At 43.0% G+C, this 12,691-nt stretch overlaps 2 protein-coding genes across 2 annotated transcripts in view; both read left to right on the top strand.

Annotated features, from left to right (window-relative positions):
• The window catches only part of LOC109467225 (tetratricopeptide repeat protein 28-like), a 9,173-nt gene extending 7,970 nt beyond the window's left edge, over positions 1-1,203 (top strand). The window contains 2 exon segments of the mRNA XM_019765169.1: positions 758-941; positions 1,193-1,203. Of these exon segments, the coding sequence (XP_019620728.1) occupies positions 758-941; positions 1,193-1,203 (195 nt within the window).
• A 4,061-nt stretch (positions 1,204-5,264) lies between these two features.
• Positions 5,265-10,616, top strand: LOC109467257. The gene is made up of 8 exons (XM_019765194.1): positions 5,265-5,709; positions 6,469-6,557; positions 6,808-6,949; positions 7,298-7,401; positions 7,665-7,783; positions 8,715-8,937; positions 9,607-9,817; positions 10,065-10,616. Exons 1-8 carry the CDS (start codon positions 5,401-5,403, stop codon positions 10,407-10,409), a joined length of 1,542 nt encoding a protein of 513 aa, XP_019620753.1. The 5' UTR covers positions 5,265-5,400; the 3' UTR covers positions 10,410-10,616.
• Positions 10,617-12,691: the final 2,075 nt, after the last annotated feature.

Here is a 12,691-nt window from a genome sequence, read left to right as displayed (position 1 = left end):
CGTGAGACCGCCAGAGCACTCACCAACATGGGAATAGTTCAGGGAAATTTGGAGATCACGTCAAGGCAGTAAGTCGTCTAGTGAAGAAGCGCTGAAGATGATGGAGGGGCTTTACAAGAGCAAGGATCATCCAGAAATTGTTTCTTTGCTGAACAAACTTGGAACAGCATGTCGTAAAGCAGGAGAACACACGAAGTCCCTCCAGTACTACGAGCGGGCGCTGGAAATCAACAAGGCCATACACGGGCAGGATGCGACTCACCTTTCTATTGCTGAGTCGCTCTGTAACCTCGCAATGGTTTACAAAGAGGTTGGAGAGCACAAACAAGCTATTCAGCTCCTCCAGCAGTCCTTAAACATGATGAAAATCATCCACGGCAGAAACGAAACAGGAGAAGACGAGGTACGCCATCCAGACATTGCACGTGCTCTCAATAATCTGGGATGCGTTTGGGGTATTACCGGTGATAACAAAAAAGCCCTTTTGTTCATTGAACAGTCGTTGAAGATGTACCAAGAGCTCTACGGCCAGACCACCCCACATCGTGAAACCGCCAGAGCACTCACCAACATGGGAATAGCTCAGGAAAAATCTGGAGATAACGTAAAGGCGATCCGTTATTATGAAGAAGCGCTGGAGATGATTTGGGTTTGGGGTAAGGGTACGGCACATCCAAGCATCGCTGAGGTGCTACGCAACCTTGGATCAGCATGTAGTAAGGCGGGAGAACAGTTGAAGTCCTCCCAATACTACCAGCGGGCACTGAACATGCACAAGAGGATACTGGAAATGAACAAAGGTATTCATGGGGAAGATGCGGTTCACCCTGCCATTGCCGAGTGTCTCAGTGACCTCGCGGGAGTTTACGAAGACCTCAGAGACCACACAAAAGCCATGCAGCTCTACCAGGAAGCTTTAAACATGATGAAAAGCATCCACGGTGGGAACAAAACACACCCTGGCATTTTGAAGATACAAAGGAACCTTGAGAGAGTTCACAAAACACAATCGGCGATTTCATACGCCTATGAACAATTTAGAGTTCTTGTGAAGGTCTTGTTTTATTCATTATTGTGAATTTCTGGCTGAACCTGCAGCTGTATTATGGAATACTCAATGCAGGCAAAAATACATCATGTCATGTAATACCGAAAATGTCATTCAGCTTGTAATCATTTACTGCATTTGCAGAACTGGTGTAGTACACAATGTGTTTGCTCTTATTGAACAGAAGAGTCTTTTGAACTTAGATTGAGACGTTTAAATGATGTCTAATGTTGAATTGTAAAATATGTAATTGTTAAGAATTACTGTACATTGTAATTACAGGCAAATTGTACCCCATGGCTTCAAACGCTCCTTTGATGAACTCTCTGCTTTCTGTCAACAGAGAGAAATTGTGTGTGAAAGAAGTTTACTGTTGCAAAATCTGAGGCTGATCACTACATGTAAAAAAAACATAGAATGATGTACATACACGGTAATGCATGAACTAGTCCAAATAAATTTGAAGATTTTGAAACTGTAACATCTGATGTAGCATTCCTGACTATGTATCTTCATTCATTGACTGAAAAGGCACTTTACACTACTTTCCCCACTAGACTCAAGTGAAAATGAGTATTTTCTGCCCAGTATTTGTTTCTATGTGCGGGACAAAACACCAGCAACAGCTGCCTCTGTTCCGCGTGTATTGCACTGTTGCAATTTCAATAAATAAATAAACTGACTGAAAAGAGAAAATACCAATGATTGTGATCTTCGAGGAACTTTTCAAAATCTTGAATGTGTATGTCCAAACCACAAGGAAATAGATAATTGAAAAATTACAAAGCAAAAAAATAGCCTAACTGACTAAAAAGAACATCAAGTCAAACTATTTACTTTATAAAATATAAATATTTTGTCAAAAGCTAAGTTCTTAGTTTATGGATATATGGACAAAAGGACGACCTTGGTCAAAAGTAATTGACATGGTTGCCTGTAGGCACTAATTATGTGAAATTGTCCCAAATACTTGAAAATCACAAAAAAGTGTCACAAAAAACTATATTCGTGCAAAACATTATGGGGCCAGTTTGACCCCATATGGTAAGATTCGTCGCAAAAAAACCTACGCGGTTTGAGGGTTAAAAAAAACAGATCGACCATGAAAACGATTTGTTGGGCACTTGTAAAGTTAGTTCTGTGATGGATTTCTATGAAACAAGGCACTGGCTATCTGTGTGACAGAAACCTCAACCAGCCGTACAGCCGCGGCACTCAAATTGACATGCTAGCCGCTCCACACAGAGCTTGACATCCTGATCACATTGTACTTGTCAACTAAATATCTCTACTTATCCAGAAGATACGTCGTTGTAGGTCTCGAGACACCGTAAGCCTAACTAATCTGTGAGTAAGAGTCGTTTCCATAACCAAATACACGTAAAAAGACAAAATCAATGGACTTTGTTGGCAAAACTGCGAACTTAGGGATGGTACCTCAACATAGCGGCTCACGGCGAGCAAGGGTGAAGACGTCACGTAAATACGCCCTATAATTATCATGGACAAAATCTCCGCTAGCGGTGCGTCCCGTGACGTAATTGATTCACTGTGACTGTGGTCGCGATCTCATTCGGGGATCACAAATATGCAAGCGAGTACTGCTTGTATTAATTTGCATATTTGTGAAGCCCCAAATGAGACCGTCATGTGGCATTTTGCGAAAAATGAGAAAAATGTATACAACAAAACCCTTCTGAAATGTATATAATGTCACTGTAGGGTATGAGCAAGCATGCACCACAGTGTTATTTTAGATCAAGGGAGTGGAGGCATCTAGCGGTTTGTGTTAGAACTACAACATAACACCACCCAGGGCTCATAGCAACCAAAAAGTAGCCGGACATTAGGCCACGCTAAGTAATGTTTATGGATGACGTCCTTGAAGATCTTAAATCTAATGCGAGAGGGGGCGAAAAAAATACAATATGCCTAGATTTGTTATATACTAAGGATGTTTAGGATACAAATTGATTGTGAGAACATGGTGTATCAACCAACAAGATTCTTATTCGTCATGAAAACAGCAATAAATCAGTGGGAAATCCTGCCCTGTTTCTTGTGCTTATTTTCCCATTTCACATTACAGGTTTTACGCCAAATCTTACGATTTGAGGCACTGTCATGACTGCTTGGTCATAGTCAAAGAAAACTGAATTTTTTGTCAAGTTTTTTTTTTTTTGGAACAGGCCAAAATCAATGCACTCGTGGACGTTATCCATAAAAATTACTCGGTGTGGCCTTATACCATATTTACACATAATCTCCAAGCAGATCCCTTTCGGTGGCAAAAAGACAGTATCAAATTGGCCAGGCAGTATCCACTAGCCAAAGAAGGTTGCCGGCATTAGCGACAAAAAACGGCCATATATAAAAAGCTATCGATCATTCCCCACAACCTCTGCTTGGAGAGTAATTTGCACATTCATACGTGTATTGTGGCCATTGATAAATAACTGCCCTGTTTTCTATACGTGACAGAACCGGATATTGTAGAAACTGTTGACATGTTTGTTAGATGTTAATCCTACCGGCTTTACCTCAACTCAGGACGTTTCAGTAACATTTACTACAACCACCTGCCAGACATGCTCATGTTGGTGTAAGTCAAATTTGCATTATCTAGTTTATGATATGAATGTTACTGCACTTTCTTGCTTTGAGTGTTTACCTAATCTTCAAGCAGATCCTAGGATGGCAAAAGACAGTTTTAAATTGGCCAGGCAGTATCCATTGGCCAGAGAGGGTCCAATTCGCCACCCAAGGCCAATGGATACTGCCTGGCCAATTTAATACTGTCTACTGTCTTGCCACCCTAGGATCTGCTTGGAGATCCACCCAAAGAGGGGCCACCCAAGGCCAATACATACTGCCTGGCCCATTTGGTACTGTCTTTTGCCACCATAGGATCTGCTTGGAGATTGTTTACCCTATTGCATAGAATATCGACGATATTCTTGTTAGGTTTGTGTTCATTGGGATAGTTTGGAAGTTTTTTGTAACCATAGTACAGGTTGGGGAGGGCGACATACAGGCTAAGCACACGTAGTGAATGCACTGGATACCCAACCGGACTTTAAATTCTGTTAGTAAACAACCCTATGTTGCTATAGATAACAAAACAGCCGGTTTAACTTAGAAAGAACGGATATAAAATATGCATTGACATGCATGTTCATATCCCATAATTTTAACTAACTTAATTCCTGTGAATTAGGGTTACAGTTAGAAAAAGTAGAGCCTGGGGAAAAATTCGAGTGACTGTCATTGAGTAAAGTCGTTTCAGTGTGGAGTGAGATAGTAGTGTGAGACAGACTGAGACATTTTCCCCTATCAGCCGATTTTGAATTGCAGTGATAGTAAAGACAGTCACTACTATAAAGATATTTGCAGACCATATATGACTCTCAACAGATATGATTCGCAACAGAAACAAATGCATTCCACAGTACATGTAGAAATATAATTTTAACACAGTATACACAACCTTATCACAAGACACCATCAGTAGATTATTCCTTGTTTGTGAGTTTTGGGGCACCGAGAATGTTTTGACCCTAAACAGGACACGTGAGTGCATGATGGCAGTTCCCGATTGGCGGGAGATTACGTGTAACATGTAGATAGTATAACAGAATGTTTGGAGCTGGGCAGGGTAACTTTACTTCCTGGTTGAGTGTGATAATATAAACATCATGCGCGGCTTGGCAGTCGGTGATTGGTGATATAGCTGACGTGTAAAGCGTGGATTGCAGAGGTACGTGGAGCTATCATAATCTGTTGCCTTGTGGATCAGATAAATAATACAACAGGTTGATATGTGAGACTTTCACTCGCAAGTCGAATCTGTTAGCAACTTGTTCAAGTTAGAAGAAGACCTTTTTTCGCCCCGACTCTACAAGTTGGCACAGGTAAGTTGATACTTATCTTTGCAGATTAATAATATCTATTGTTTATGTATCTAAACAAATACAACCGGGGACTATACTATAGTTCACTGTATGTGTTGTATTATTATTATTACATCCCGATGTACCAGATAAATCATGAAAGGACAGAAACGTATCAAGCTTCTTCTTCAAACCGTTCATCATTCAGCTGTTTGTATTCACCGCAAATGATAATGAGGAAATCATACATCCCGTCTACTAACCTTTTAAAATCGCAAATTAAAAAGAAAAATTATTATTTTGTACATCGCTGTCCAGCACTGATCATACCAAGGTTTCTGATCCATATTCTGATGCATCCAATAATAAATCAAAAGGTGGGACACTATGTAAAATACAAGGAAAAACTGCTGGACATTGACACGGTGAATTTCCCACCTGTGGTGTAGAAAGACGCGAGACATGGCGCGGGTGCGGTCGCGACGCGTCCTTCTCATAATCACCATCCTCATCGCCGTCACGTTTCTCACTCTCCCCTGGCTCACAACCTCCGAGGACAAAGTCGAGGAAAAGAACGACACCACAAACGATACAGACGAACCTTATCCGCATCCTAAGAACATCTTAAAGGTACCGAAAGATGCTGGGAGGGCAAACGACACCACCACGAAGGAGGAAGAAACTGAAGAAAAGACAACAGAAGAGCCAGAAGAGATGTGTCCACCTAACGTTGGAGACAAATACATTACTTGGGAGGATGACATCATCAAGGTGAACATTTTAGGTGAAAGTTCTCAGTTATAGCTAGCCCTCTCTCCATCTTATACATTTGAATAAGCCTAATAACACTGTATATAACTTATATAGTAAATCACAGATACATACACTGGATGTGAGTGTGAAGGTTCAGTGAAAACCATTTTTGTCTTTCTGTCAATATCTATGGATAGTCTATGCATAGGGTAACGTCAGGAAGAGAGGAAGAGAGATAGAGACAGAAAAAGATGGACAGGAGGACAGAATGAGACAGCTTCTATAATGTTATAGGCCTATTCAAGTATAGCACCTGCCAGGACTAACATAAAGCTTTTCTGTGACCATGGCTACAAAATAAGCAAAATATGAGCTCATGAAAATGACAGATTATCATCTATGGAGTTAATTTAAGGCATCCAATGCGATTTCAAACAGGCAAAACTCGAAATAGTCTGAAGAAGGCAATAAATATGATATTGACACATACTAGTTCACATATTAGCACATTTGAGTCAGCATTACATACTAAGGGCATTTAAAACTGCAGAAACAAGCCCCAACATGAGTTCTGTATTTTATGGGTGGCACCCAAAAATCAAACAAGGCCCTCCCAGTAACCATTTTCCGTCAGAATTTTTAGTATTTTTGCTCCATGAGGATCAATATATATTAGGATAGTGTGTAGATAAATGGCTAGAATATTGACTGAAAAATTGGGTTTGCAAGCCCTGAAAACTGCCTTTAAAGTTGCTAACTGCGTTATCTTCCTATGAGGTTAACATGGCCAGGCTACAGGCAGATGGGTGGGAGAAGCTGGATTGCCGGTACCAGCCGTTCTTGCGCAAAATGGACCACGACGTCGCGTGAGAATTGTTTATTTGTTTGTTTCGCATAACCGGTAAACAGCCTTTAGGCGTAACACACCAGTTTTGTACATGTACGTACATGAACAAGCTGCGTAAGACCTGGCTGTAAGGTTTGAACCACTCACACACTGGGAAGGACCCCTACTCTTTTCCATAACTGCGGTGGGTTCTTTAACGTGCTTGGGGTGTGGCTCTCCCCAAACACAGGACCTCCATTAAACGTCCTGTCTCTCTTCCTTGTGCTTAGTTTTAACCCGAAAGATGTGATGCAGGACCTCGGCCAACGTGGCGAGATCTCGTTCCCGATGAAGCACGAGTTCGTCAAGGTGGAATGTCGTCTGCTGTCGGCCAACAAGACCAGACAGACCATCTACCGACTGTTTTCACAGGTACCTGCACGACACGCTGTTTTTTTTCTTTTCTTTTCTTTTTTTTTATATTCCAACATACCCAAGTTTTTTCAACTTATATCAATGCCGCCACCAACACAGGGGACAATACAATACTCATTTCCACCTGAGCGAAGTGAGGAAAGTCGTGTAAAGTGCCTTTCCCAAGGGCACAAGATCGGTGGCATGTCAGGACTCGAACCTTGGTTCCGAGTCGAATGCTCTGCCGCTACGCCACACGACCCCACAATCAGTTGAGAGTCTTTCCAAGAGTTTATTATTAATTTTATAAATTCTGTACAGCCTTACCACTTTCTTATCTTTGATGTCTTGGAAATGTCTCGCCAGGTGATGAAGAATGACAAACTGGTGAAGCGGGATGTGCAGGGCAAGGGAAAGCCGCTAGGGGTGAACGTGCTTCTCCTGTGCGTGGGCTCCATGTCCCAGGACAGGTTGCTATTAAATCCTTAACTATCTAGGGCTAAAAATGCCCGCGCAAACTTTGATGTCGAATATATTTTTAAACGCCCGAACGGTTTGCGCTAGGGCCTCCAAACTTGGTGACTTCTAAAATATTGTTACCAACAATTTCATAGCATTGTTAGATTTTTGTGTTGCCATGGCAACGGAATTCTGACAGGCATTTCTTGCAAAAATCAGTAATTTTGGTTTAAACAATGGAAATACTAAACCAGTCTACTACTACTACTACTAGGCTCAGAAGGAACCTGCCGTTGACCTACCGTTTCCTGACGCGAGGTCTGAAGGCTCGGGAGTTCCCCAAATATCACATGGTGGGGAAGACTTCAGCTGCCCTGACGGCCGCCATGACAGGTGAGGGTGTAGGAAGTATTGTTTTGGGTGGCTCAGCTGTTAGTTTGTGTACTATATGTATATGCTTGTTCAGACAGTACGTTTACAGCACCTGGTTGGGGTGAAAATTTACAGGCGGTATGATAGCGTGAAAGGACTCGGTACCTGGCCGAAAGTCAGCATGGGGGAATTCAAGACGTCGAAGATTGTATACTTGCATACATAGGAATGGGACACGATATATTAGCTATAGCCATGGTATTTGATTTGTGGTACGACAATGACCTATAGAAGGAAGGAACAGATTATGAGTGTCTTCTTCTCTCTGACACACATGTACGCCGGACCTTATCCTGTGTGAATCCCAGTTGACAGAAAACAGGACAACCGGGTTTCAAACACAAACGTCAACAAATAACGCTTCAGGGTCGAATTCTATTCGTCTCTCATTACAGACATCAGTGAGCAGTATTTTCAAGGACGAAATGTATTTTTTACGCCTTCCACAACTTTTTAAACCAGCGATCCAATAGTTTTGTTTGTTACCTTTTTTTCCAACATCTTTTACAAGACATGGCGACGGCACACTCAAGGTTTTTCAACTTATTTTCATGCCACCACCAACACAGACAAACGTATGAACGAACAACAGACATAGTCATTTTCTTTCGTGTAAAGTGCATTTCCCAAGGGCACAAGATCGGTGGCATGGCAGGGCTAGAGGACAGGACCTCTTGTTTCGAGTCTAGCACTCCACTCCGTCACGCCACACGACCCCCCCTTCTAGGTTTTTTTATGCATCAAAACTTTAAAACATAACAAGGACAGTTTGACGCTGCACTCAAGTTTATAACTTTTATTAACAGCGCCACACGACAAAAAAGTACGATTAACATTTAAATACACAAATTTTAAATTCTAGTTTTTTTTTTCTTATCGTTTTGAACGATAGGACAAGTCCAAAGTGAACTGGACGCTGACATCGAGCAGCAGCACTTCGGCTGGTACAAAGATAACTACCCGTGGCTGTGGGGAGAGTACAAGAAGGCCGGTTACGTCACGCTGCTAGCGGAGGAGATGCCGAGCGTCTGGGGGTACGACAAGGGCGCGTTCCGCAACCAGCCGACGGACCACTACCTCAGGACACTCCTCGTGCAGGCCAAGAAAACATTCGGGTAGGTTGTTTTAAAGTTAAGACCTTAGATCCAACACAAAGAAGCTTTCGAGCAGTCGCTATGGTCTTCCTCAGTAGACCGACCCAGTGAGGCTTGTCACGTAGCTTCCTTAAACTGTGACGTCAACACTGGGACAAAGGTGTCTGTCGGACCACTACCTCAGGACGTTCCTCGTGCAGGGCAAGAAAACCTTCGGGTTGGTTGTTGTAAAGTTAAAACCTTAGATCCAACACAAAGAAGTTCTCTAACCTAAAGCTTTTGACCAGTCGCTCTGGTCTTCCTCAGTAGACTGACCCAGTGAGGCTTAAGAAGGCTTTTATATTTGGCATGTGGGTAGGTCTTCGAAAGAGAAAGGTCCAGGTGAAATGGACTGTTTGCTGACCTTGCTGTTTGCTGACCTTGGTACTGAAGAAACGTCTTTCCTGTACATACTATGACAGCTATTGTCTTGAGTTTGAGACACAATGTTTAGTGTGGCACACAAAGGCCGGATAGATATCATATTCCGTTGCAGCCACGGAGAGAAGATAGTTTACTATTATATTGGATAATTCGATCTGAACATTTCAGAATTATAATCCTACCGATGACTAAAAGACAGAATTTTTGAATTTCAAATGACTGACGGTTTGAAGCGAAAATGACCTGCCAAATTTCCCTCTGTTCCAGAACCGAGGAGTGCGTTGGTTCCACCCCTGCCCACCAGGCGACGCTAGACTACACCCGGGACTTCACCCAGAAATACTCCGAGGGTCTGATGTTCGTTCTGACGTCCATCCACGAGACGTCACGAACGCAGCGGAAGGCGTCCGACTTCGCCACGATCGACGCCGACATTTCCAACCTGCTCAAGTTCTGGAACGACCAACTGATCCTGCAGGTAAGAAACAGGAGGTACGCAGTAGAAACAGATAAAATCCCACTGGTCCCGGGCCGGGGTTTGAACCCACGACCAACCCCAGGCACCAGTCCACATGATCCTGCACTCACCCTCTAAGTCTAACCACTCGGCTGAAAAGATCTAGACCCCTTGGCCGGGTCAGTTGGTAGCGCCTATCGCCCCCCCCCCCCCCCACTATTACACTACTCCCCCTTTTCTTTTCAAGATTCGTCTTACTGTTACACAGAACTCCGTGGTGGTGGTGTTCTCTGACCTGGTGGACGTGGCGACCGAGGGCGGGACGGAGGACGACAGGGACTTACCCTTCATGTGCATCGTGCTGCCGCCTCACATCGAGGATCAGTACCCCAGAATCGTGGCCAGCCTCAAGGTCAACCAGAACAGGTCCACGTCGCCGTTTGACCTTCACAAGACGCTGCTGGAGGTTTTGGATTACAGACCGAAGCAGAAGGGACAGTACTCTCGCGAGAGTAGCCTCTTCCACGAGATTCCCGCCGACCGGAGCTGCCAGCAGGCGGGGATTCCCAAGGAACACTGCACGGGCAAGTACACCGTGCACCCGGAAATATAGCCTCTCAAACAGTAGAGCGACAGCTAGTAGCCTCCTTTGCAGGCGTTCCTGGATCGGTCGTGTTTTATTTTGCTTATTTCGTGATCGAAGCAATAGAAGCTACGTCCTATAACCCTTCTATGGATATCTATAAGGATAGCATACTACGGTTGGCGACCGGAGCTTCTAATGAGTGCGATCTACGTTTGATGCGAAAATAAGCGCCACCCCAACCCCCACTCCCAGAAGAAAAGACTGATCCCGGAACGCCTGCCAAGGAGCCTAAGCTAGCCTCGCTCCCCAGGCTGCAGCCCGGTCTTAGCTTCAGACACGCCCAGCCTGTTGGGTCGGCTTTGTTTGAAGCTAAGCCCGGAATCGTGCCCGAAGAGCGAGGTTAAAGGCGAAAGCTGTACTCGGTTGTCGCTCTGGTGTTTGAGAAACTACATTTCGTCGCTCGAAAAACATTCGCAGAACTACATTTTGTTTAAAAGTTGAGGAAAACTAGCTCACCAAATCATGTATGTAGTTTAATTTTGGTTAGGATAGCTTAACGATGTGTGGAAAAAGCAAATATAAGATGCAGACAAATAAGAATGCCATTATGCTACCTGTCGAAAAATGCGTCTTTATTGACAGTGGCAGAAAGCAATGTCGTAGTCTAGCTTTAACTTATGTCTTGTCATCATTGATTGTCAACATTTTCATATTGTCTTATACACAACATGTCGCCTGCCCTCTTCATATGTCCATTCACATTTTGAACCACTTTGCTGTTTAACATCATGACAAAACTGTATATGATGAAGCTGTGTGTTTACGTCCAATGATATATGTACACTTTCTCAAACAAGAGTTTCAACAATCTTATTTCAGCAAGGTAACTGTCCACAGTATGGTCCACACCATCGGAGAACTTAACTTTTCTGGTAAGATTCTCTTAGGTATCATATGATCTTCCTCTAAAAGCAGTTCAACATTCGGAATGCAAATGAAATTCAGTAGCTTAAAAAGACAATGTATACTGTGCCAGCATATATTTAATAGAGCTAAAACATCATTTTGGCATCAAGAGCAACTTGAAATATATACAATATCGCTGCCTGGTCTCGTGATCTTTTTTTCATGTGTGGCCATGTCATATATATGTAACCATACTCAAATTAATGGATATACGTTAAACAGATACGTTTTTCAAAGCAAAACAAGCAGAAGCTCGTCCGTCAAAAGTTAAACTTACATGCAGAATGCGTAGAAGATAGTAAACAATAAAATACACAATTACTAAGAAGTGTTAGTACTAATGTGCAGAGGAATTTTCAATTGAGCTATTTTCCTATTATTTCTTCGTTTGGGTAAGTATATTCACAACTTTCCGTTTTTAGGAACCATAACCTATCCATAATGTTATACTTGACCTTGGACATTAAATCTTAGGATATCACACACAGGTTTCATAGTGTATGGCAAGATATTATCGAGGAAAAATTTGGCTAACCATGCATGTCTATTAGAAAATATATTGTCATATGACTCAAAACTAGCCTTTATTTTACAATGATTTACAAATTGTTAGAGATTAACAACTCTATAAGGCCACACCAAGTAATTTGCATGGATGACGTCGTCTAGAGTTCCCAAATCTAATGCGAGAGCGCGGAAAAACACGAAGGGCAGAAAAATACAAGATGCCTAGATTTGAAATATACTAGGGGGGGGGTCAAATGTTAGAGGACTAATAAATCAGTGGAACAGCAGTTGTCGTCCTGTTCTGTTTCTTTCATTTCATCACATCTTCCCTTTTCCCACTGTCGTGACTCTTTGGTCATAGTTACAGGCCAAAATTAATGCGCGCGTCGACGTCATCCATAAAAACTACTTGGTGTGGCCTAAGGATCATAAACAAGATGGCGGCCAGAGAACGCGGGCATGCGCAGACCTCAGACCGTGACGTGTTTGCTGATGGAAGGGGGCCGTGTGCACTCCGCTTTCTCCACAGTCGACCCGCAGCACGACCAGTGCGACTTCCCAGGGTGCCCCACGTGTCCGTGCCCGCAACCTTTGTAGCCTCCTGTGTGAGGTGTGGGTAAGGGATAGACTGTGTGAGTTCAAATGTGTGTCATAAGGAACTTTTAAAGCCACATTTCGTCCATTTCGGTCAACTCTGTAATGCAGAGGTCACAATGTCAGGACCGGGGCCCGGCCGGGCTGTTTCAAGCAAAGAAAAATCAACAATTTGTATCAAAAATATACGCAAATAGTTCCAATTATTACTTTATTACTTATAAACCTGCAATTCTCCTGCA

The sequence above is a fragment of the Branchiostoma belcheri genome, unplaced genomic scaffold (genome assembly GCF_001625305.1).
Source record: "Branchiostoma belcheri isolate BF01 breed outbred unplaced genomic scaffold, Haploidv18h27 scaffold179, whole genome shotgun sequence".
NCBI classification, from domain to species: Eukaryota; Metazoa; Chordata; class Leptocardii; order Amphioxiformes; family Branchiostomatidae; genus Branchiostoma; species Branchiostoma belcheri.
The sequence above is the reverse complement of the archived record's forward strand: the minus strand, read 5'-3'. Positions and strand labels throughout refer to the sequence as shown.

What these genes read in the sequence shown, in the direction of transcription:
- LOC109467257 (XM_019765194.1), top strand. Translation starts at nt 5,401, where the DNA reads ATGGCGCGGGTGCGGTCGCGACGCGTCCTTCTCATAATCACCATCCTC. An exon ending in TCTACCGACTGTTTTCACAG is followed by an intron (nt 6,950 to 7,297) that starts GTACCTGCACGA and finishes ATGTCTCGCCAG; the next exon opens with GTGATGAAGAATGACAAACT. An exon ending in ACGACCAACTGATCCTGCAG is followed by an intron (nt 9,818 to 10,064) that starts GTAAGAAACAGG and finishes ACTGTTACACAG; the next exon opens with AACTCCGTGGTGGTGGTGTT.